Below are 26771 nucleotides of genomic sequence, written 5' to 3'. Positions count from 1 at the left end.
GTCATATGTTTCTGAAATTCATCCGTTTGTCTAGTTTCTCCACCTTGGTGGCATAGAGTTAATCATAATGGCCTCTTATGATCTTTTGGAGTTTGGAATATCCATTGTAATTTCTCTCCTTTCATGCCTGATACATTTTATATTGTTTTCTCTTTTCTTGTGAATCTAGCTACATGTATATCTAATATCTAGATAGATAGATAGATAGATAGATAGATAGATAGAGAGAAAGACTTGTAGCTAGATTCACAAGAAAAGGGAAAACAAAATAAAATATATATACATATATGTATACACATACACACACATACATATATATATGATATGGCACCTCTCATAACTGCCATGTTGATTCACCCACTGGTCCTGCTCTGATGGTTACCAACTTAATCTCCAAAAAGTTGCAAGTCAAGCAGATGAAATTTATGGAAACACAATTTTCTGCAGCTCCAGAGGACCCTTGGGAGATAGTGGGCATAGTACAGGCCTTGCTGAAGTCCCAGTAGCTGTGCTCATAATTCACCAGATGGAATTTAAATCAAATAATCAATGCTTAATTATAAGGATACAATGATTTTAATTTTTATTGATACTAAACATAGTAATAAACAAGGAAAAATGCACACTACTGAAAACTCAAGGCATTTCCAAATCCAGTTGAAAGTTTCCCACACCTCTTTATTGTACAAGATAACAGTACACAGCATCTTCCAAGTACTTTTAATTTTTAAAGTTTCACATGCATCAGACAGACAGCACGTTCATGAAGTGACTGTTCACTTTTATTAATCAACTTTTATCACTTATTTTTTATGGGAAGTACTATTTGAAATGTATCTTAAATGTGTTCTTTGATATATTGTTACATGATTCTTTCACACTGATTCTACTCCTCTTTTATATCCCAGATGAACTTCAATGGTATGTCTTTCATCTTCCTTTGGAATATCATGTCAAATCTTTCACTTTGTGCCACAGTGAAATGGTTTTTCCAATCACCAATGGTACCTAATGTGATAAGTACATGTTAGATCATAGTAAAGTAGATTTTTTGAGGCAAAAATTTCCACAACACTGTTTACTCTCCTTTCTAAGAAAAAAAAATTATTCATTGTCAGTTAGGCTTAAGAATTCAGTTTTCCTTATATAAGTATGTCAAATTATTTATCTCCTAAATTTCATCAACTAACATAATCCACTTATAATCTGACTTTGGAAAAAAATAAATATGAACTGAATAACATTTTAAGATCTATTTTAATAAATTCCAGGCAATATACTTCTCATCAAGCTATAGATGATACATAACATAATTGCAACACACATACAACTGAATATGTCTTAAATTTTTATAAATAAATCAGTATTTTTAAACTATGTAAACAGAACAAAAATATTTAAACAACAAAGTCATGTTAAAAATGATTCCCAGAGCTTCCATTGCTGCAATTTTACTTGAAAATGGAATTTATAGCAGATTTGGTTAATGAAATTCATAATTAATAATTCACAATGAATTATGCATTCATAATTCACAATGAATTATGCATTCATAATTCATAATGAATTACTAATTCATAATTCAAATAAATTCAGAATAAAATTCAAAAAGCCGATTTGGTTACAATATTTGCTGCTTCCAGAACTCATTCAATTGGATTAATGACATCACTTTTTTCATCACAAAAAATGTTGAAAAGGAAATATATTTTTAATCCGCATCTCCTCTCCTGTACAAAATCTGACAACTATGTGTATTTCTAATATTTTTGTTGTATTTGAGGTAACATATAAATTAAGGTGTTAATGTTTTTGGTATGCAGTGTAACAGCCCATCAAAATGTAAAAGACACTTTTCCACTCTCCTTATAACACCTTAAATATAAGTTTTAAATGAGAGAGATTTAAAATAAAAATTCTGAATTAAATTTTAAAATGAAACTGAATTATAACTTTAAAAGTACTGTTAAATTAGTAAAGAGTAATAAAGAAAAATTAATAGAAACTCTCTTGGTCACATATATCCAATTATATTTAGAAAAGATTTGTTGGCATATTTTAAAATATAAACTCCTGTAGAAGAAAAAATAACTGAAAACTAAACTTTAGTATTAAATTTATTTATTGATTTTTTTCTTTTTACAGAAAGAGTATTCATATTAATAGGATATTTTTTAGACATTTTCAGGTGAGATCTTTGATTTTGTTTAAAAGGCCAATTTGTTGTATTTTGAGGGTTATATAGGAATTATAAATTATTTAACCTAATAACGAGAATTCAAGGAAATGCCAATACCTATGCTTCTCTAAACCACTCTAAACCTCTCTAAACCACATTACCTTTGCGCATATAATGTCCATCACTTTTTGAACCAATTATAGTTTTGAGTATATTATTGTAATTTGCTCGTGAATCAGATTTCATATTATCAAATGTAGCTTGTCTCACAACAGCATCCATGTCATTGTCACTTAGTTCTTTCCCAAGAAAGTTGCAGAGTTTTTGCACAGCACTTTTGAGATCCTGAAAGAGTTTTGAGTTTGAAAACCTATTCAGTTAATAAGGAATCCATGAGATAGAGATTAGCATCTCTCTCACACTTTAGAAAACAAAAACTGTTTGTTCTTATTCTAAGCCTGAAGTTTAAAAAGGATCTATTGCTTCCTAGTTTTATATAGAAAAGCAAGTGTTTTAGTTGGCAGCTTTGTTAGAACTTCCAAACTCTTTAATTTTATGAAAATAGCTTCTTTTTATTCATTGATTCATTCATTTAACCCATACCTTTAGAATGTCTTATGTTTGAGATGGTATGCAACCTGATAACTGTAAACATATGCTACCTCTATTTACTGAGTTAAAATTTAATAAGAAAAAAACTAAAATAGCTACATGTCTTTCTTGAATTACAAAAGGATGATGTTCCAATAAATCCATACAAATTGACAATATCTCAGGTCAAAGAAGATATTTTTTGAAAGTGTTGTATTTTTAATCATTGCTATAATTTAACTGCATTATTTGTGTAACCACATGTATATTTTTTATTGTATCTTTTTTTTTTACAGTTGTAGATTTACAATTTTTTGTGCTTGGGTTTCGATTATACAATGATCAGATACCCATCCCTCCACCAGTGCCCATTTTCCACCACCATGGATAATATCCCCCCACCCCCATCCCCCCATACCCCCCTGCCTCTGTGGCAGGGCAATCCCCTGTGTTCTCTCTCTCCTTTTGGGTGTTGTGGTCTGCAAAAGAGGCATTGAGTGGCAAACATGTTCAGTCCATAGTCTACTTTCGACATGCATCTCCCCTCCTGGGAGGATCCTCCAAACACCCTTTATTTGGTGCTCCCTTCTCTATCTGAACTGCCCTTTCCTCTAGGATACCCGGCTGGCCTCTAAGTTATGGGGTAATCCTCCTGGTGCTGATCTCAGCTATTCTTGGGTATTAATCTCATACTTTGTTACTTTATATCCCCCAGAGGAATGCAATCTTTCTATGTCTATCCCTCTCTTTCTGACTCATTTCGCTTAGCATGATACTTTCCATATTGTACCACTTGTATATAAATTTCATGACTTCATCTTTTCTAAGAGCTACATAGTACTCCATTGTGTAGATGTACCAAAGTTTCTTTAACCAGTCATCTGTTCTTGGGCATTCAGGTTTCTTCCAGTTTCTGGCTATTGTAAAGAGTGCTGCAATGAACAAATAAGTGCAGATGTCACTTCGACTATACATTTTTGCCTCTCTGGGATATATTCCCAGGAGTGGTATTGCTGGGTCAAATGGGAGCTCAATTTCTAATTTTTTTTTATTTTTTTACAGTTGTAGATTTACAATTTTTTTTGTGCTTGGGTTTCAATTATACAATGATCTGATACCCATCCCTCCACCAGTGCCCGTTTTTCACCACCATGGATAATATCCCTCCCACCCCCATCCCCCATCCCTCCCTGCCTCTGTGGCAGGGCAATCCCCTGTGTTCTCTCTCTCCGTTTGGGTGTTGTGGTCTGCAAAAGAGGCATTGAGTGGCAAACATGTTCAGTCCAGAGTCTACTTTCGACATGCATCTCCCCTCCTGGGAGGATCCTCCAAACATCCTTTATTTGGTGCTCCCTTCTCTATCTGAACTGCCCTTTCCTCTAGGATACCCGGCTGGCCTCTAAGTTATGGGGTAATCCTCCTGGTGCTGATCTCAGCTATTCTTGGGTATTAATCTCATACTTTGTTACTTTATATCCCCCAGATGAATGCAATCTTTCTATGTCTATCCCTCTCTTTCTGACTCATTTCGCTTAGCATGATACTTTCCATATTGTACCACTTGTATATAAATTTCATGACTTCATCTTTTCTAATGGCTACATAGTACTCCATTGTGTAGATGTACCAAAGTTTCTTTAACCAGTCATCTGTTCTTGGGCATTCAGGTTTCTTCCAGTTTCTGGCTATTGTAAAGAGTGCTGCAATGAATAAACAAGTGCAGATGTCACTTCGACTATACATTTTTGCCTCTCTGGGATATATTCCCAGGAGTGGTATTGCTGGGTCAAATGGGAGCTCAATTTCTAATTTTTTGAGAATCGTCCATACTGTTGTCCAGAAGGGCTGAACCAGTGGACATTCCCACCAACAGTGAAGGAGTGTCCCTTTCTCGCCACATCCACGCCAGCATTGGTTGCTTTTGTTCTTTTGAATGTGGGCCAGTCTCTGAGGTGTGAGATGGTATCTCATTGTGGTTTTGATCTGCATCTCCCTGATGATTAATGATGTAGAGCATTTTCTCATGTGCTTTTTTGCCATTTGGATTTCTTCTTTGAGAAAGTTTCTGTTCATTTCATTGCCCCATTTTTGGATGTGGTTGGATGTTTTCTTCTTGTGGAGTTTAACCAGTATTTTGTATATCCTGGATATCAACCCCTTGTCAGATGTGTATTCGGTGAATATCCTTTCCCATTCTGTAGACTGTCTTTGTATTTTGGTCACTGTTTCTTTGGAGGTGCAGAAGCTTCTTAGTTTAAGATAGTCCCATTTATCTATCTCTGTTTTCACTTGCTCGGCCAGTGGCGTGGCATCTTTGAAGATACCATTAGCTTCAATGTCATGGAGGGTTTTGCCAAATTTATCTTCAATGTACCTTATGGTTTCTGGTCTGATGTTGAGGTCTTTAATCCATTTTGATCTTACTTTTGTACATGGTGTTAGGCAGAGTTCTGAGCCTATTTTTTTGCATGTAGCCATCCAGTGATGCCAACATAATTCATTAAAGAGGCTTTTCTTACTCCACTTCACATTACTTGCACCTTTATCAAAGATTAGATGATCATATGATTGAGGGGAGATGTCAGTGTATTCAACCCTGTTCCATTGGTCTGCAGTTCTGCCATTGTTCCAGTACCATGCTGTTTTAATTATTACTGCTTTGTAGTACAGTTTGAAGTTCGGGAGATTGATTCCTCCCATTTTCTTTTTCCCAAGAATTGCTTTAGCTATTCGTGGGGGCTTATTGTTCCATATAAATTTCAAGAGTGTTTGCTCCATTTCTTTGAAGAATGTCTTGGGTATCCTTATAGGGATTGCATTGAATTTATACAATGCTTTCGGTAGTATTGCCATTTTGACAATGTTAAGTCTCCCGACCCATGAGCAGGGGATATCTTTCCATTTCCTCATGTCCTCTTTTTTTTCCTGAAGTAGCGTTTTGTAGTTTTCTTTGTACAGGTCCTTTACTTCCTTAGTTAAGCTGATTTCTAGGTACTTGATTTTCTGGGGCACAATTGTGAACGGGATTGTTTTTTTATGTTGCTTTCTTCTCTCTCACTGTTTGCGTATAGGAAAGCCATGGACTTTTGGGTATTGATTTTATAACCTGCAACTTTACTATACGAGTCTATTGTTTCTAGGAGTTTTTTGGTGGAAGTTATTGGGTTCTCTAAGTAGAGCATCATATCATCTGCGAATAGTGAGAGCTTGATTTCTTCCTTTCCTACCTGAATGCCCTTAATATCTTTTTCTTGCCTAATCGCTATTGCAAGTACTTCCAGTACTATATTGAACAGAAGTGGAGAGAGTGGGCATCCCTGTCTCGTCCCTGATCTTAGAGGGAAGGATCTCAGTTTTTCCCCATTGAGGATGATGCTTGCTGTAGGCTTGTGGTAGATGGCTTTAATTATGTTGAGGAAGGTCCCCTCTATACCCATTTTGGCTAGGGTTTTCATCATAAAGGGGTGCTGGATCTTGTCAAATGCTTTCTTTGCATCTATTGATATAATCATATGCTTTTTATCTTTTCTTTTGTTGATATGATGGATTATATGATTGATTTTCGAATGTTAAACCACCCTTGCATCCCTGGGATGAATCCTACTTGGTCATGGTGTATGATCTTTTTGATGAGTAGTTGGATTCTATTTGCTAGTAGTTTGTTGAGGATCTTTGCATCTGTGTTCATCAGGGATATCGGCCTGTAATTCTCTTTCTTTGTGGTATCTCTGTCTGCTTTTGGTGTCAGTGAGATATTTGCTTCTTAGAAACTGTTTGGAAGTGTTTTTGATATTTCAATTTCGTGGAAAAGCTTAAAGAGCACTGGGAGTAAGTCCTCTTCAAAGATTTGGAAGAATTCACTAGTGAATCCATCCGGGCCAGGACTTTTGTGCTTGGGGACACTTTTTATTACCATTTCAATTTCCTTGATGGTGATAGGTCTGTTCAGGTATTCCAGGTCTTCTTGGTTCAGCCTTGGGAGTCTGTAGGAGTCTAGGAATTTATCCATTTCCTCGAGGTTTTGATGTTCTGTGGCATAAAGCTTCTCAAAGTACTCCCTGAGGATCCTCTGAATTTCTGTGGTTTCTGTTCTAATGACCCCCTTTTCATTTCTGATTCGGTTTATTAGGGTTTTCTCTCTCCCTTTCTTTGTGAGTTTTTCTAGAGGCTTATCGATCTTGTTAATTTTCTCAAAGAACCAGCTTTTGGTTTCATTGATCTTTCGGATTGTTTTTTGGGTTTCCATCTCGTTAATCTCTGCTCTGAGTTTTATTATTTCCTTTCTCCTGTTCGGGTTGTGCTCCTTTTTTTGGTCCTTCTCCAAGCTCTTAAGCTGTGAGGTTAGGTTACTTATGTGTGCTCGTTCCTCCTTCCTGAGGAATGCTTGTAGAGCTATAAACTTTCCTCTTAACACAGCCTTTGCTGTGTCCCATAAGTTTTGGTAACTCGTGTTCTCATTTTCATTCGTTTCTAGGAATCTTTTGATTTCCTCTTTGATTTCCTGTCTAATCCACTCGTTGTTCAATAGTGCACTGTTTAATTTCCAGGTGTTTGATTTAGTTTTCTGTTTTTGTGTGTGATTTACTTCTAATTTCAGCGCATTATGGTCTGAGAAGATTGTTGATACAATCTCTACCTTCTTAATTTTATGGAGGCATGTTTTGTGGCTCAGCATGTGGTCTATCTTGGAGAATGTTCCATGTACGCTTGAGAAGAATGTGTATTCAGCTTTTTGTGGATGAAGTGTCCTGTATATATCTACTAAGTCCCTTTCTTCCATTGTTTCCCTCAAATGAAGTATGTCCTTGCTAAGCTTGAGTCTGGTTGATCTATCAAGAGGTTACAAAGCAGTGTTGAAGTCTCCCACTAGTATTGTGTTGCTATTGATGTCTTTTTCCAAATCTATGAGTAGTTGTTTTAAGTACTTTGCTGGTCTCTCATTAGGTGCATATACATTTATTATTGTAAGTTCTTCCTGTTGTACAGATCCTCTGATCAATAAGTAATGGCCTTCACTGTCTCTTATGACCTTCCTCACTCTGAAATCGATGTGGTCTGATATAAGGATGGCTACCCCAGCTTTTTTATGGGAGCTGTTTGCCTGTAGGATTGTTTTCCAGCCTTTGACTCTGAGTCTGTGTTTGCTTTGACTATTGAGATGTGTTTCTTGCAGCCAGCAGAATGTTGGGCTCAATTTTCTAATCCATCCTGCCACTCTATTTCTTTTAATTGGTTCATTTAGCCCATTGACATTGAGAGAGATTATTGTTATGGGATTTTGTCCCATTGTTCTGTTAAAATTTGGTGTATTTGAGGGGCCTTTCTTGCCTTAAAGTAGCCCATTTAGTTGTTCTTGTTTAACCATGGTTTTGAGTCTATGAAGTTCCTGAGCTGTTGTTTGTCTGTGAAACTGTGTGTTGTTCCTTCTATTATGAATGAGAGTCTTGCTGGGAAAAGTATTTTTGGGGAGGCATTTATTTCATTGAGTTTTTTCACTATGTCCCACCACTGTTTTCGGGCCATGAGGGTTTCATCAGAAAAATCAGCTGTGAATTTTAAGGATGCTCCTTTGTAAGAGATTTCTTTCTTCGATCTTGCTGCTTTCAGAATTTTGTCTCTGTCTAAGGTTTTGGTCATTTTGATCAGAATGTGTCTTGGGGTATTTTTATTCGGATTTCTTCTAGCTGGTACCCTTCTGGCCTCCTGAATGTGGTCACAAGTTTTCTTCAGCTCTGGAAACGTTGTTGCAATGATGTCTTTGATAGTTTCTTCTTCATCAAGGTTTTCTTCCTGTCCCTCTGGGACTCCAATAATTCTTATGTTACCCCTCTTGGCTTCATCACGATCTTCTCTTGCCATCTGTTCCCGAATTGTGAGTCTCTTTTCCATTTTCTGCTCTTTTCTGGAGAGTCTCTGAACTTCATCTTCGAGCTCACTGATTCTGTTCTCAGCAGCTCTTACTCTGCTGCTGAGGCCTTCCACTGAGCTTTTCAATTCGCCTACGAGATTTTTCAGTCTGACATTTCTGATTGCATTTTCCTCATTTCTGCCTTCAGATCCTCTTGTCTTCTATTGGCATTGCTTTCCATTGTTTCTTTTAATTCCCTATGCATCCTAAGTAGCTCCCTTCTGAATTCCTTGTCAGAGAGGTTGTCTAACACTACAGTACTGTTTGTGTCATCTGGCCTAGACTCTTCAATATGAAAGTTTGGTGGGCTTTTGCGTTGCTTTACCATTGTGAGAGGTGTGGTTTAGTCCTTCACGTTCACTGTTACTATTCTGCTTGATATGCAGTGTGAGTTCAGATAGGCTTATGAGTTATTGGCTACTGTGTTTCTAGTGGCTGAGCTAAAATAGAGAAGTTTCCATCTAAGAAGGTAGCTTATGGTTCCTATGGCATACATAGTGGGAAAATATTTTGTGGTCGCATTAGCGGCCGCGGCTCTGGAAAGAGTCCCTGGCACTGGGCGAGGAGTTGGGAACGTCTCCTGTTTGGAATTGGAGCCGTTCAGCTTTGTTGCCCAGAGCTGGGCCTCCGTGCCCGTCCCGCGCAGATCAGGGGTTGAAAACTGGCTTTCTAGGAGCTGGATCTAGCTGCGCATGCCCAGAGAGGATCCCAGGCCCTTGGGGGCGGGCTGTACCTGTTTGGAATTGGAGCTGTTCAGCTTTGTTGCCCAGAGCTAGGCCTCCGTGCCCGTCCCGCGCAGATCCAGGTCAAAGAAGATTTTATACACTAGAGTATATTTTAATATAATCTACTTGAATAAAAACATACCGAAATTATTTTGTTTACAATTAAGAAAATGATCAAATGCATTTTCTTCGATAATAAAATATTGAACATATTATAATTTAGTAACACAGCCACAGTCATCCTTATGACCACTCTCCACATGCTCAGACAAGCCTCATGCGTGAAGGAACTGGCATAGGAACCCAGGTGTTCAGGATCGGGGGGGTGAGATCCCCAAGCCTGCTCGGATTGTAACTGGGCCTCCTTCACCCAGATCCCCCATCTTCCAGTAGCTAGACAGTTACACCCACCAACTGCCCGCAGCACCATGTAATCACCTCAACGGCCAAGATCCAGAGACTATAAAACCAAGCTCCCAGGTCTTGTCTAGTTCTCACCCTCGGAGAATCCAGCAGGCTACCGTGAGTGAGTATCTGGCCCACAGGGCAGAGTCTGACAAGCTCCCCGTGGTGTATTTGATATGCCAAAACCCAGTAACAATGATGAGTCTCATTCTCCCGACCCTGAAAGTGCCTCCAATGTGGCACTTGCTAAAATCTCAGAGCTAGGATGGATGAAGACATTACTGGTGCCTGCTCGAGGAAATCAATGAACAATGGGATGACAGTGATACAGTGATACTGTCAAGGAGTGAGACTTTGAGTGAGATGTAATCTGGAGTACGTGCTAATGGGATAGGGAAGCGGGTGGTGGAGTGGAGATGGGAACATTGTGTGCCTAAAACCCATGTAAATAACTATGTAAATCACAGAGTCTAAATACAAGAAAAATAGAAATAATAGGTTTTTTAAAACCAAGATTTTATTCACAGTACACAAAATCTCCTCTGGCAAATCAGTCATATCTTAGTAACTTTTTGCCCTTGTGCTCCAGAGTGCCCTCGCTCTTATTTAAATTTATTAAACTGCTGTCTTAGAAATGTAAGCCTGTAGTTTTGTTCTAACTCTACATAAACGTGAATCACAAAATATAACTATGTAGTGAGAAGAAAATCCTTGCAAAGATCAAAAATTGAGGTCTGAGCAGGAAATTAGTACACAAAAAAGGGCTATTTATATGACTATAACAAAAAAAAGTCGTTCATTGATACAAAGATAAGAAAGGTTTCAAAGAAACATATAGTAAAGATACTTCTCTTACCTTCCTCATCTCCTCATATGACAAAAACAGAATATTAAATTTATGTCTGTGTTCATACCAGTCTTTAACGTGATCAAACCAAATGCTTCCTACAACTGTGAGGAAATAAGTAGCAAGGTAAGTTTGTTGCTTCTTTTTTTTTAGCAGAAAGCTTTCTAAAGAAAGTTCACACCTCTTGACAACCGTGCTTCCTTCTAAAATGAAGTCTGGGGAAAGAATAATATGAATTAATTAAAACCAACTTTTGTTAGCTACTCTTTTTGTGAAAAACCAGTGAAAAACAGTAAGCCCAAAGAACAGGCTTTGACATTTTCTTTAGATTTAGCAGCATCCTTGTATTACTTCTTCCACATTCAAACTCCTCATTATTTTTACCTTTGTTTATTTTTAAATCTGTGATAACAACTTCAGCTATCCATAATGAAACAGAACCTGAATATAATCTTCTAAATGAGTGTCATCCCAGTTCTACATTCCACAAGCTTGTGCATCATTCTGCTCTCTGTAGTAGAGTGGAGATACCACATGCCATATGATTCCTGCACATGAAGAGGACAAGCTACAAATAATTCTACAAATAATTCTATAAATAATTCTATACATAGCTATGCAGAAACATATGCTTCTAGCTTTTGCTCTAAATAGTTAGGATCCCAAGTTCATGGGAATCTCTCTTATGATCTAGTCAAAATACTACTTCAGCAGCACATGATATTGCAACATCGAAAATCTCCATCATAAGGAGATGATGATAAAAATCATGAGGTGGCAGGTTAAATTCTCTGAGGTAGCAACAGATGCATTCCACCTTTCACGTAAACTTCTCTATCTTACAAAATATTTTCCTCAAATTTGCAAATTTGGCTAAAACTAAATAAATTCTTTACCTTTTCCATCTAGAAAATTATGCATGAAAATGTCCATATTTTCATATCCTTCTAATAGCCCAGCTAAATTTGAAAAATGAAAATATGAGGTAATAACATCCTTGGGGTTTCTGTAGATGTACACAATCTGTAGGAGGAAGGATGAAATAATTTTAGCAATTCTTGACTTATGCACGATTTCTTAAACACCTAAATAACACATCATGATATCAATGCATAATCATTTATTTCATTATTATAATCATTATCATAATCATTTATTTCATTTATTTAAATCATGGTAATTTATATTGTCAATAGTTTGTACTATTTTAAAGACAAAATCAAATATATATACAAATATCACTTCATACCTACAAGAAGATAGGATAAATTTCAAAAAGTGAAATTATTTATATGAATTTTATTAACATAGAAAATTAATCATGTAGTAAAATTTCCCACCATGAAAATTAAGTGAGATTTAATATGCAAAGTTTCATTGAGAACAGTGACCAAAGCAAAAACTAATTAAAAGATACAAAAAGGGCTGAAGAGATAGTATAGATTTTATAGTGGTTAGCGTGAGTGTCTTTCATATGTCCAACCTGGGTTCAATCTCTGTTACCCAATCTGTTTCCTAAATCCCCCTTCTGAGTACAGAGCCAGGAGTAAGTCCTGGGCACCACCAGCTATGACCCAAAAAGCAAAGAAACAAAAAAGGATGGTTTAAAAAATAATCTACTCAAATAAAATAGATAAAAATAACCATACTATTAAAAACTACAAATGGTTTAAGTATTTAAGAAAGTAAATAAAACTGATATTAAAGTTATTTTCCTTTTTCTTGGTGAAGTATTTCCCAATCAAGAAAAATTTTTACTAAATAACAAATTATTCTGACCCTGGTAAGCTACCAGGGGCATATTCGATATGCCAAAAGCAGTAATAATAACGGGCCTCATTCCCCTGACCCTGAAAGAACCTCCAATACAGCAGCGTATTTATATAACCCTTGTTTCATGAAAAACTGGTACAAATTCTTTGTTTTAAAAATATGCATATACTTTGTGGATTTGCTATTATATTCTTGGGTCATAAGGGCTAGGAAATTATAATTCCAAAATGTCTTATAAATTTACCCAATTAAATTTTTAATATGTTTTCATAACAAATTATTGAGCAAATTACAAAATTTTTTCGCAGTGTGCCAAAATAAGTACTACGTGCAGTTAGGAGTTAATCCATAAGTAGAAAGAGACTAAATTATTAGTAAATCTTATTGCATTCAAGATTATAATGGGTGAAATGTTGGTTTTCTTTATAGTTGCAAAAAGAAAAAAGTCATTTCACATTAGGGTTTTTTCTGGAAACAGAGCAAAATCAAAAATAAAAGTAAACTTCAACAGAAAAAAGAGTAAGGAAATTACCAGCATATGTGTTCCTAAAGTCAATTTTAAAAAAGCAAGAAAAAATGCTAAAAATACTAAAGTAAAGGCTTAATGGAAAATATTTTTTTATCACCACCATTATATTTTTCTATAGATTTCAACTACGGAAATAGAAAAATTGGTTTCAATATTGGAAATTCAAAGGGAGAGGCTATGGAAACTTTATTATGTAAAAAGGTAGATTTCAAAAACAGTGCCAAAAATTATCTAAATTATATGCTGAGGTTCTTGAAAATAACATGCAACAACCATATTTTAAATAAAATGCAGCATTAAACAAATTATAATTTTATTTAAAAAAGAAAACTATGTATATAATGAACATGTATAGACAGAACTGGAGAAATTGTATAACTATTATGATGGGGGAAGTATTATCCAGCAATACACAAAATCTGAAAGGTATGAAAATAAGATTAATAGACTGAGTTTACAAGCAACACAGTAAAGACAGTTTAGAAATAAGAAGTCTACATAATCTCTAAACAAAACACGGTAGCACAGTAGCACGGTGCTCCCATTGTTCATCTATTTGCTCTAGCGGGCCCAGTAACAACGTGAGACTCCTTGTTACTGTGTTTGGCATATTGAATACGTCACAGGTAGCTTGCCAAACTTTGCCTTGTGAGCGAGATACACTTGATAGCTCGTTGGGCTCTTCGGGAGGAAATGAACCCGGCTTGGTAGGTTGCGCTCAAGGCAAATGCCCTACTGCTGTGCTATCACTCCAACCCAAAATAGAAGCATCATTGAAATGCTTCTAAAAACCATAAAGTGAAAGATAAGCTAAAGAAAACTGGTACAGAAGCAGAAACAACACTTAAAAGTTTAGAAAACTATAAAAATCACATTCTAATTTACTGAAACTAAAAGATACACAAATTATTGCTAATGTCAATCATTGGAGAATATGTGAAGAAACAAATATTCTTAAATGTTGTTTGATAAAGCATAAATTGTTAGATTATGAAGACAGTAATAATACCTACGAACATAATACTAAAGATCTTTGGAAACTTTAAACTGAAAAGTCCTCTTTTAGGAAAATATTTCATTGGAAATAAATGTAGAAATATTGCTGCTACTACTTTTGCACAAGTGTTGCCCAACAATATTCCTTAAATATTTTATTTCCATATAAATCCTCCTAAACATTTAAAATATGATTTTATGAGCTTACATTTAAAAATTTGCTACGTGGTTTAGAATTACAAAGCAAAAAAAATCTGTGTGGTGACATAATATAATTACTTAAAATTTCACATTGATTTTATTTATATTTGGGGTCTTCCAAATGATTCTACAGAAGACAGAGGATCTATTCCAGACATTATTAGTCCACCAGGCCACCAGTTTAATGCAGGGGCCTGAGCATACAGCATTACTCAAGAATCAGTGGCCTGCAGTAATCTCCATGCAGTTTTCCTTGGGAAATCATGTGGCACTGGCATTAAGTCAAGCAACTAACCCCTGTACCATCTGCTAGCCCCTACGGTATAAAACATGTTATTAAATAAATTAATATTAATAAATATTAATATTAATAAAATTTATAATATTAATATTAAAAGGTAAAGGTAAAGGCCCTCCCGTTGATCGTCGATTTGCTCGGGCTGGAGCGATAGCACAGCGGGTAGGGCGTTCGCCTTACAAGTGGCCAACACGGCCGACCCGAGTTCGATTCCTCCGCCCCTCTCGGAGAGCCCGGCAAGCTACCAAGAGTATTCGATATGCCAGACACAGTAACAACAAAGTCTCCAATGGAGACGTTACTGGGCCCGCTCGAGCAAAATATTAATATTAATATTAATAAATTAATTAAATCAATATTAATTTAATTAATAAGAATATCAATTTAAATTTTAAATTTAAATGTTAATAATATTAATTTAATTAAATTAGTATTAATTTAATTAATTAAATTAATGTTGATGATATTAATTAATTAAAATAATATTAATAAATATTAATATTAATAAATATTAATGTTAATATTAATAAATTAAAATTAATATTAAATTTACGGTATAAGACATCTTATTAAAGACATGTAATAATAATTTTTAAAGGATTTGGATGAATAGAGGAAAAACGAGACTTGCAGGTTTTTTTTTTGTTTGTGCTAAAAGCTATTTCCAAGACATACTTTAGCTTTTTTGTTCTTGAGATCATTTGGTACTAAATAATATGGCACATGAGAACAGAATATGCAAGGGGATGGTCTCTTGGTAAAGTCCATCTTGCATATGTTATATTCTAGAAAGGGAACTCGGTCAAGTGTTTCCAAATTTTCAGTTTGTTTATGATGTGTTTCAAAATAAATCAAACTTAATATCTGCTGAGTCCAGATGGTACCTGTGAAAATAAGGAATCATTTTCAACTCTGAGTTCTTTTTAATTTTTATTTATTTCATTATTTTTTGGTTAAAATTTCATTTTTTCATTTCATCATCCTGTTATTCTTCGATTGCCTCGAGCAGGCCCCAGTAACGTCTCTTTCATCCTAGCCCTGAGATTATATTCAAGGCTCTTTAGGAGAATGAGACCCATCATTGTTACTGGTATTTGGCATATTTGGTACACCACAGGGAGTTTGCCAGACTCTACCCTGTGGGCAGGCTACATTCGATAGCCTGCAAGTTTGTCCAAAGTAGGAATGAGACAATAAGATGTCATAAAAAAAAATTCTGATAAGATGTCCGGGATCTGGATTTTATAGTCTCTGAGTCTTGGCCGCTGATGGGATTACACGGCGCCAGGGGGCCAGGTGGTGGGTGTGACCCCCGCCTACTGGAATTTGGAGGATCTGGGTGGAAGATGCTCGACTCCAATCCGAGTAGGCTTGGAGGTCTCAGCCCCGGAACCCGCGTGGCTTTGTCCCTCTGCCAGTACCTTCATGTGTGCGGAGAGTGGTCTCAGCATGGTGGTGGCTGGTCCTGGAGGTCTTCGGCTGCCTTTTTTTGGTTAAAAAAAGAAAGTTTTTATTGAAACTTATTAAGCGAATGTGAGGTGAAAGAAAAGTGAAGTGCATGTTGGAGAACACAGGCATTTCCAGAATGGAAATAAGCAAGCAAAGAAACACAGAGACAAGCAAGTGAAATTTTTGTTCAAGAGATAATATGAGCTTGAATAACAAGCTTGAAAATTAATGTTTAATAATAAATGTCATTTTAAATGCCACACATCTCTAAAGTACTTGGAGCTTTTAATTTCTTTCGTGCTCTTAGTAGCCTTGGATTAACATATTAAGTAACACATTGTGAAGTACATAGAAGCCTAGTAATCTATTGATGTGCTATTCCAGAACAAAAAAGGTATCAGTAGTTGTAATATAACCACTGTGGGTAAAGTGTAGTCATAATACTGAACTTTGGCAACTATGCAAGAAATAAAAAAAATGCACTGAAAATTAAAACAAATTCTTTGGGCATGAGAGTTGGTTATTATATTATTTTACACTGCTCTCAGATTGCTGATTATCTTTACACTCAGGGGTCACTCAGGGTACCATATCTGATAACAGGATTGCACCGGGTCAAGAGCATTCAAGGCAAGCTCCTTTCCCACTCTACTATCTCTCTGGCCTTCAACCAGTTTGAAAGAGTTCTGCAATAATTGGCATTTTTCTCAAACCTGTCCTAAAATAGGGCTGGAGCGATAGCACAGCGGGTAGAGCGTTTGCCTTGCATGCAGCCAACATGGTAGACCCGAGTTCGATTCCTCCGCCCCTCTCGGAGAGCCTGGCAAGCTACCAAGAGTATCTCGCCCACAGGGCAGAGCCTGGCAAGCTACCTGTGACGTATCCTATATGCCAAACACAGTAACAACAAGACTCAAGATGGAGACGTTACTGGGCCTGCTCGAGCAAATCGATGAACAACGGGAGGACAGGAAAGGTCCTAAAATATCTACTGGACTTTGCATTCATTCTTTTGTCATCTGCTGCCCACATAATCTGCTCTTTGATAATTGTTCTCAGGTTTCTACTTAGCACATAATTTTGTCCCAATGTACATATTTTAATCCTTTCAATTCACAGTTCTTCACAAGTATTAAAAGGATTTAGTTGAATGGTTATTTAAAGGTTATACATTTTTAAGCCATATCTTATTTCAGATAGAATTATGTATTAAGATTATAAATCATTTTTGGGTAAGTGACATAACCTGAAATAAATAAATCCAAGAGAGTAGATTATTAAAATAAACAGTTTAGCAGTTTAGTTCATAATTTATGATTTTATTATGCATTTTTATGAAAACTAATGCTTAAGAGACTATTTGCATATCAGATAATTTGCAGATTCTCTCTAAATAGAATGCTCTGTAATAACACTACAGTGAAAAGAACAGTATTGATCTGTTTTCTACAGTAGCATTACTTTCTTCATTTCTATAGCAAACGAATATAAGTTCACATAGTTACTGTGAATGTTAGTTCTTTTTTTCCATGTAATTTTCCATAACTTAGAAAATTAAAAAATTTCCATAACTTAAATTTAAAAATTTAAAAATTTAAAAATTAAATTTAAAACTTAAATTTAAAAATTTAAAAATTTCCATAACTTAGAAAATTTTCCATAACTTAGAAAATGCTTTTAAAATATTTTAAGTGTTTCTTTTTTTTTTTTTAAATAATTTATTTATTTATTGAATCACTGTGGGAAAAGTTACAGAGCTTTCGGGTTTAGGTCTCAGTCATGTAGATACCGAACACATTTCCCTTTACCAATACTCATTTTTAACCCCGAACCCCAATAGACCCCCACCTCCCACCCCTCCCAATTCTTGTGAGGCAGATGAGTTCTAGTTAATACTCTATCTACTTTGACTAGATAGATTATTTCGATAGAAGATGCACAATTATTCTTTAGAGTTTACGACCCCCCCCCCCCCCCCATCAGACATGCTGAAACAGCGTTGTGAAATGATTTGCTTTCTACAACTTGGTTTAAGAATAAAATGATGGTTTTGATAAAAAATGGTTTTGAATTTCTGCTATTTTACTTATTGGCCCTGGAAGAATTTCTATTAAAAGTTAGCTAGTTAAGAGATTGGTTTCTGTGCCCTGGAGTCGTGGCCGTGCCGGAGAGCCGCTCGTGGGGGGCAGCTGACGACCTCGGTGGGGCGTGGGGGACGGCCCACAAAGCCCCCCTTCCCATGAGGTCCCCGCCGCTCCCCCGAGCCCGGCTCAAACCTGCTTTCCACAAGGCTCCCGTGCGGCCGCCATCTCTCTTTCCAGAGAGGAGCGGGCGGGCCGGTCAACGCCCTTCCCCCTCCGGGCAGGCTTGGTGGCGCGGATCAACACAAGTCCATTTGCTTTTCTGCTCCAAGCGGCTGGTTCTCTGTGCTAAGTCCTTGTGCCTCCGGGGCCGTGGCCGTGCCGGAGAGCCGCTCGTGGGGGGCAGCTGGCGACCTCGGTGGGGCGTGGAGGACGGCCCACAAAGCCCCCCTTCCCATGAGGTCCCCGCCGCTCCCCCGAGCCCGGCTCAAACCTGCTTTCCACAAGGCTCCCGTGTGGCCGCCATCTTTCTTTCCAGAGAGGAGCGGGCGGGCCGGTCAACGCCCTTCCCCCTCCGGGCAGGCTTGGTGGCGCGGATCAACACAAGTCCATTTGCTTTTCTGCTCCAAGCGGCTGGTTCTCTGTGCTAAGTCCTTGTGCCTCCGGGGCCGTGGCTGTGCCGGAGAGCCGCTCGTGGGGGGCAGCTGGCGACCTCGGTGGGGCGTGGGGGACGGCCCACAAAGCCCCCCTTTAAGTGTTTCTTTAATGGTCTGTTTTTCTACTGGGAGCCACCACCAACCACTGAGTTGAAGCCACAACCAGCAGTGCTCAGGAACCATATACAGTACCTGGGATCAATCCAACTTCAGTCATGAAAAGATTAGCACTTTATTCCTGACCTTTCTCTCCAGATCTGTAATGATCTATAGTAAATATCTAAAGGCTAGGTGCTAGAGCATAGCACAGCAGGTATGGCGTTGACCTTGCACATGGCTGACCTGGGTTTGATTCCCAGCATCCCATATGGTCCCCTGAGCACCACCAGGAGTAATTTCTGAGTGCATGAACCAGAAGTAACTCCTGTACATCGCCAGGAGGTGGCCAAAAAAAAAAAAAGAAAGAAAGAAAGAAAAGAAAAGAAAAAGGAGAAAGAAAAAGAAAAAAGTAACTGAAGGTGAAATTTATCCTACAATAGTTTCCTTTTCTTCTTACTTTGTATCAATTCACTATATGTTTTTTTTTCTTAAGAGCCTCAAGAAATAAGGTAGTTGAGAACACTTAGCACATAAAATCATGCCATATTACGTTTTCTCCACTTCTGCTGGGATAACGTAGTAGCATTAAGTCAGAGAAATAAGAAGTCAGGAGCTTGTTTTCTAAACATCATTCTTTCTATACTGATACTGATTGAGAATATTTTATGTGCATATTTTTTAAAGAAAAGTTGTTAATACATGAGATTATTTTATTGGTTCTTTGTTAAAAAGAATGGAAAACCAGCAGGACTGTACTACTACACAAGAAGGGAGACTGCAATAACATTGGCAACTATAGCCCAAAATGCTTATTGTCTGTCATCTACAAGCTATTCACTTGAGTCATCCTGAAGAGGATTGGCAGAACACTAGATGAAGGACAACCATGCGAGCAAGTTGGGTTCTGAAAAGGATTCAGCACCATCAACCATATCCACACGATAACCAAGCCCATTGAGATTTCTCGGGAGTTCAAGATGCCACTCTGTCTAACGTTCATTGATTCAAAGAAGGCCTTTGATTCTGTTGAGATGGATGCAGTCATCGAAGCCCTAGCCAGTCGGGGCATTCAAACTCAATACATCAGGATCCTCCATGAGCTGTATTATGGATTCACTACCAGGATCTCACCATTCTACAAAGAAGTGATCATCGATGTCAAGAGAAGGGTTTGACGGGGTTATACTATTTCATCGAAACTCTTCAGTGCCACCCTCGAGAATGTCATGTGACGACCGGAATGGGAAGGAATGGGACTGAAGATAGATAGTCGACAACTATACCACCTCTGCTTTGCTGATAACATCGTTCTAACAACACCAAACATCAGCCAAGTTGCACAAATACTGACCGACTTCTATTGTGAGTTTGGAAAGGTCAGATTACAGCTGAATCTCACAAAGACAAGGTTCATGAGAAACAATCTTGTTCCTGACGTTCCATTCACTCTCAACGGAATAACCATCTCTGAATGCAACATCTACGTATACCTAGATCGAGAAGTCTACATGATGAATAACCTGGCAACTGAGTTGCGCAGGAGGAAGAGAGTGGCTTGGAATGCCTTTAAGAGCGTCAAAGAAATAGCTAAGAGGATTAATAACCTCCTGCTCTGGCACAACTCTTCGATTCCACTGTTCTTCCTGCATTAACATACACCTCAGAGACCTGGGCCCTATGAAAACAGGATGAGAATGCTATTCGGGTCTCCCAAAGAGGAATTGAAAGAGCTATGCTTCAAAAATCACGTTTCACTCAAATGAGAGAAAAAAATCCAGAGTTCCGACCTCCGTCAATGCTCAAGAATCAGGGACGCTGTCTCATTTGCCAAGGTATCAAAAATCAGATGGGCTGGACCCATAATGAGATTTAGAGATGACCACTGGACTAGAGCCATTACCGACTGGATTCTACAGGATGTAAAAAGATCGCGTGGCTGCCCACCTATGAGATGGTCAGATTTCTTCGTCAAGACCCTGAATGATCGGCTTGAGGCTCTCCGTGTTCCTAGACTGAGAAGACGCCATTGGGCTACACTAGCACATGACAGGGATGAATGGAGACATTACTGGCACCGGCTGGAGCAAATCAATGAGTAACGGGTTATCAAGTGATAAAGTGATCAAGTGTTAAGAAGAAATCACCGTTGTGTTTTGCCTTAAATTTTATAAACTACACATTAGTTAAAATTTGTTGATTTACTCTTTGTTTCAAATAAATAGTAATAAATAAAGAATATAAGAAAGAAAGAAAGAAAGAAAGAAAGAAAGAAAGAAAGAAAGAAAGAAAGGGAGAAAGGAAGGGAGAGAGAAAGAAAGGAAGAGAGAGAGAGAGAAAGAAAGAAAGAAAGAAAGAAAGAAAGAAAGAAAGAAAGAAAAAAAGAAGTAGAAAAACAAACAACAAAACAAAGTGGAGTCAGGATAAACTGTTGGCTACAGAGCAGGGAAAGACGGAGGAAAGAAAAAGTGATCTTATAAAGTCTTATTATATTCTAACATGTAAAACTACTCAAAGAACACTGGAGATTTGTCAAAATGTGCCAGTGACAGCTTGAATTTGTGGTATCTCGTTAAGTCTGGAAGAATTTGAATATTGACAAATAATGATTACTTTCTTCGATATGCAGAGTTCCTTTTTTATAATTTGATGTAAAATGTTATCCTGCCAGTTTATTTGGCATTTGTTTTGAGATTAAAATTTTTTCATCAGATCTTTATCAAGGAACATGATTTCTGTGTTTTCTCCCAGGAGTTTCACAGCTTTATGTCTTACATTGAGTCTTTAATTGATTTTAAGTCACTTTTTCTTTGTGGTAACTAAATGGTTAATTTTCACTTTTTTACATTTGTCTACCATGTTTTCCTTGCCTACTATGTTTTCCAGCAGCCCTCATGAAAGAGATTCCTCTACTTGTTTGCATATTATCAGCTAGTATTTATAGCTTAATTGACTCTATTCATATGATTTCCAAAGATCTCTATTCTATTCCATATTTTAGAGTCTGTTGTTTTGATTTTTAATTTTGGGGGGAGGAAGGGGCAAATCCAGTTGTGTTTAGGACTTACTCTAAGCTCTGTGCTCAGGGATCATTCCTAGTGAAGCTTGACACAGTCATATGAAGTGCCACAGATCAAACCCAGTGTTGGCCGTGACTCAGTGCCAAGCAAGTAACTTAACACGGGTACTATCTCACGAGCTCAGCTTCTGGAGAATTTTGTATAGACAGTGAGATCACTCACTGACACTGACATGAAATCTAAATATCTTTTTTGTTTGTTTAGGAGCCATACCTGGCAGTGCTCATGGCTTGTTCCTGGTCCTACACTCAGGGATCAGTTGTAGTGGACTCAGGAACCTTAAGCACTGCTGAGGACCCAACTCTGATCAACCTATGTATTAGGCGTACTATGACGCCAGTCCCTGATTCCACTCTCTCTCTCTCTCTCTCTCTCTCTCTCTCTCTCTCTCTCTCTCTCTCTCTCCATCAATGCTAATCAGGGACATCACGTATAATTTCCTTTTTCAAAGTAACATCCTTGATTTTGGCATTAAGGTGTGTTAGCTTCGTGAAAATTGTTTTAAGTGACTTCTGTTTCTTGAGTATTTTGAAAGAGCTTGAGAGGTATAGGTAGTATTTCTTTTAAAATAAGGCAGAGTTAATTAGTGTACCCATCCGGACCAGTTATATATCGAGATCTATGCTGCCTGTATTTTCTCCCAGGAGTTTTAGAGTCTTGCATCTTAATTCAGTATTTAATTGACTTTAAGTTACTTTTTCATCAGGACTTCGGAGGGCAGTCATCTTGGTCTTGTAGTTGGCGAAGGACAGGTGGGCGTTAGTAATACTTTTCCCGGCTTCTGCCACATCTACCATCACTTCTACTCTTCTCTATTTCAGGTCTTCCTTGATCTCATCTCTGCACTGCTTTGTAAGCTAGGATGTTCGCTTGTGATTGCCTGAGGCATGCACCAAACCACAGTGGCGAATTAGCTCAAGAGTTTTCGAAGACAGGTGTTTTTTTGTGGCTATCTCTCTCTTGGCGTTTCTCGCACAATCATGGAGGTGCTGAACCAGTCGATAGTATTCCTCGTCAATGTTGTCAACAATGGCATCTTCCCATGTTGCCGCAATAGTGCCAAAGAGCTTCCAGTTGGTGGTCATTCTGGGAGTTCTCTTTTTGAACTTTGCAGCCCTTTCTCCCCGCTCTGAGAAGTAGAATTTTGCATGAAGGAGATGGTGGTCCAATCTCGTTTTGAATTTTGGGACAACAGCGACATTGGTCAGGCAAAACCGTTGATTGAATATGATGTGGTCTATTTCGTTGTGGAATCGTCCACTAGGACATTCTTCCCGAACAGCAATGGAGAACATTATCCATGACTTCTACTCAAATCTCTTCGATAGCCATGTCCACCTGCCGACATACCAAATTCAACAGGATTGATATGTCGTTCCCAATTTCTCCCTTCCGAAATCCGACACACCATTTCATCAGTAAAGAAATGAATAGCACCTGGCCCAGACAAGGTCAGATCTGAATATCTGAAGAACCTGCTATCAGTACTCATCAATACGCTGGGCTCTTCACATGCTACCTGTGTGAATGCAAGTTTTCGTCCCAGTGGAAAACCAGCAGGACTGTACTACTGTACAAGAAGGGAGACATCCATGACATTGGCAACTATTACCCGATCTGCCTATTGTATGTCATCTACAAGCTGTTCACTTGCGTCATCCTGAATAGGATTGGCAGAACACTAGATGAAGGACAATCATGCGAGCAAGCTGGGTTCCACAAAGGATTCAGCATGATTGACCATATCCACATGATAACCAAGCTCATTGAGGTTTCTCGGGAGTTCAAGATGCCACTCTGTCAAACGTTCCTTGATTTAAAGAAGGCCTTTGATTCTGTTGAGACAGAAGCGGTCACTGAAGCCCTAGCCAATCAGGGCATACAATCTCAATACATCAAGATCCTATGTGAGCTGTATTACGGATTCACTACCAGGATCTCACCATTCTACAAATAAGTAATCATTGATGTCAAGAGAGGGGTTCGGCAGGGTGATACCATTGCACCTAAACTCTTCAGTCCCACCCTCGAGAATATCATGCTATGACTGGAATGGGAAGGGATGGGAGTGAAGATAGATGGTCGGCAGCTACACCACCTCCGATTTGCTGATGACATTGTTTTAATAGCACCAAACTTTAGCCAAGCTGAACAAATGCTGGCCAACTTCCACTGTGAGTGTGGAAAGGTCAGACTACAGCTGAATCTTACGAAGACAATGTTTATGAGAAACAGCTCATTTCTTTTTTTTTTTTTTTTTCAATTTTTTTTTTCCCATTTATTTTATTTTATTTTTTTTAAAGTTGTAGATTTACAATCTTTTGTGCTCTGGCCTCAACCATACAATGACCAGACACCCATCCCTCCACCAGTGCCCATTTTCCACCACCATGGATAATATCCCTCCCACCCCCATCCCCCCACCCCCCCGTCTCTGTGGCAGGGCAATCCCCTGTGTTCTCTCTCTCCTTTTGGGTGTTGTGGTCTGCAAAAGAGGCATTGAGTGGCAAACATGTTCAGTCCATAGTCTACTTTCGACATGCATCTCCCCTCCTGGGAGGATCCTCCAAACATCCTTTATTTGGTGCTCCCTTCTCTATCTGAATAGCCCTTTCCTCTAGGATACCCGGCTGGCCTCTAAGTTATGGAGTAATCCTCCTGGTGCTGATCTCAGCTATTCTTGGGTATTAATCTCATACTTTGTTACTTTATATCCCCCAGATGAATGCAATCTTTCTATGTCTATCCCTCTCTTTCTGACTCATTTCGCTTAGCATGATACTTTCCATATTGTACCACTTGTATGTAAATTTCATGACTTCATCTTTTCTAAGAGCTACATAGTACTCCATTGTGTAGATGTACCAAAGTTTCTTTAACCAGTCATCTGTTCTTGGGCATTCAGGTTTCTTCCAGTTTCTGGCTATTGTAAAGAGGGCTGCAATGAACAAACAAGTGCAGATGTCACTTCGACTATACATTTTTGCCTCTCTGGGATATATTCCCAGGAGTGGTATTGCTGGGTCAAATGGGAGCTCAATTTCTAATTTTTTGAGAATCGTCCATACTGTTTTCCAGAAGGGCTGAACCAGTGGACATTCCCACCAACAGTGAAGGAGTGTCCCTTTCTCGCCACATCCACGCCAGCATCGGTTGCTTTTGTTCTTTTGAATGTGGGCCAGTCTCTGAGGTGTGAGATGGTATCTCATTGTGGTTTTGATCTGCATCTCCCTGATGATTAATGATGTAGAGCATTTTCTCATGTGCTTTTTTGCCATTCGGATTTCTTCTTTGAGAACGTTTCTGTTCATTTCATTGCCCCATTTTTGGATGGGGTTGGATGTTTTCTTCTTGTGGAGTTTAACCAGTATTTTGTATATCCTGGATATCAACCCCTTGTCAGATGTGTATTCGGTGAATATCCTTTCCCATTCTGTAGACTGTCTTTGTATTTTGGTCACTGTTTCTTTGGAGGTGCAGAAGCTTCTTAGTTTAAGATAGTCCCATTTATCTATCTCTGTTTTCACTTGCTCGGCCAGTGGCGTGGCATCTTTGAAGATACCATTAGCTTCAATGTCATGGAGGGTTTTGCCAACTTTATCTTCAATGTACCTTATGGTTTCTGGTCTGATGTTGAGGTTTTTAATCCATTTTGATCTTACTTTTGTACATGGTGTTAGGCAGAGTTCTGAGCCTATTTTTTTGCATGTAGCCGTCCAGTGATGCCCACACAATTTATTAAAGAGGCTTTCCTTACTCCACTTCACATTACTTGCACCTTTATCAAAGATTAGATGAGCATATGATTGAGGAGAGATGTCAGTGTATTCAACCCTGTTCCATTGGTCTGCAGTTCTGCCTTTGTTCCAGTACCATGCTGTTTTAATTATTACTGCTTTGTAGTACAGTTTGAAGTTTGGGAGGTTGATTCCTCCCATTTTCTTTTTCCCAAGAATTGCTTTAGCTATTCGTGGGGGCTTATTGTTCCATATAAATTTCAAGAGTGTTTGCTCGATTTCTTTGAAGAATGTCATGGGTATCCTTATAGGGATTGCATTGAATTTATACAATGCTTTCGGTAGTATTGCCATTTTGACAATGTTAAGTCTCCCGACCCATGAGCAGGGGATATCTTTCCATTTCCTCATGTCCTCTTTTATTTCCTGAAGTAGCGTTTTGTAGTTTTCTTTGTACAGGTCCTTTACTTCCTTAGTTAAGCTGATTCCTAGGTACTTGATTTTCTGGGGCACAATTGTGAATGGGATTGTTTTTTTCATGTTGCTTTCTTCTCTCTCACTGTTTGCGTATAGGAAAGCCATGGACTTTTGGGTATTGATTTTATAACCTGCAACTTTACTATACGAGTCTATCGTTTCTAAGAGTTTTTTGGTGGAAGTTATTGGGTTCTCTAAGTAGAGTATCATATCATCTGCGAATAGTGAGAGCTTGATTTCTTCCTTTCCTACCTGAATGCCCTTAATATCTTTTTCCTGCCTAATCGCTATTGCAAGTACTTCCAGTACTATATTGAACAGCAGTGGAGAGAGTGGGCATCCCTGTCTCGTCCCTGATCTTAGAGGGAAGGCTCTCAGTTTTTCCCCATTGAGGATGATGCTTGCTGTAGGCTTGTGGTAGATGGCTTTAATTATGTTGAGGAAGGTCCCCTCTATACCCATTTTGGCTAGGGTTTTCATCATAAAGGGGTGCTGGATCTTATCAAATGCTTTCTCTGCATCTATTGATATGATCATATGCTTTTTATCTTTTCTTTTGTTGATATGGTGGATTATGTTGATTGATTTCCGAATGTTGAACCATCCTTGCATCCCTGGGATGAATCCTACTTGGTCATGGTGTATGATCTTTTTGATGAGTAGTTGGATTCTATTTGCTAGTAGTTTGTTGAGGATCTTTGCATCTGTGTTCATCAGGGATATCGGCCTGTAATTCTCTTTCT

General features: G+C 38.1%; 1 protein-coding gene across 1 annotated transcript in view; it reads right to left on the bottom strand.

Annotated features, from left to right (window-relative positions):
• Nucleotides 1–822: 822 nt before the first annotated feature.
• Nucleotides 823–26771, bottom strand: part of LOC130033670 (amine sulfotransferase-like) — a 35986-nt gene continuing 10037 nt past the window's right edge. The window contains exons 2-6 of the mRNA XM_056125464.1: nucleotides 15128–15336; nucleotides 11552–11678; nucleotides 10665–10759; nucleotides 2341–2524; nucleotides 823–1008 (exon numbers count right to left, since the gene is read on the bottom strand). Of these exons, the coding sequence (XP_055981439.1) occupies nucleotides 887–1008; nucleotides 2341–2524; nucleotides 10665–10759; nucleotides 11552–11678; nucleotides 15128–15336 (737 nt within the window). The 3' untranslated portion in view covers nucleotides 823–886. The remainder of the gene's footprint in view (nucleotides 1009–2340; nucleotides 2525–10664; nucleotides 10760–11551; nucleotides 11679–15127; nucleotides 15337–26771) is intronic.

Source organism: Sorex fumeus, unplaced genomic scaffold (assembly GCF_029834395.1).
Source record: "Sorex fumeus unplaced genomic scaffold, SorFum_2.1 ptg000054l, whole genome shotgun sequence".
Taxonomy (NCBI): domain Eukaryota; kingdom Metazoa; phylum Chordata; class Mammalia; order Eulipotyphla; family Soricidae; genus Sorex; species Sorex fumeus.
This window is presented reverse-complemented; position numbering and strand designations above follow the sequence as displayed.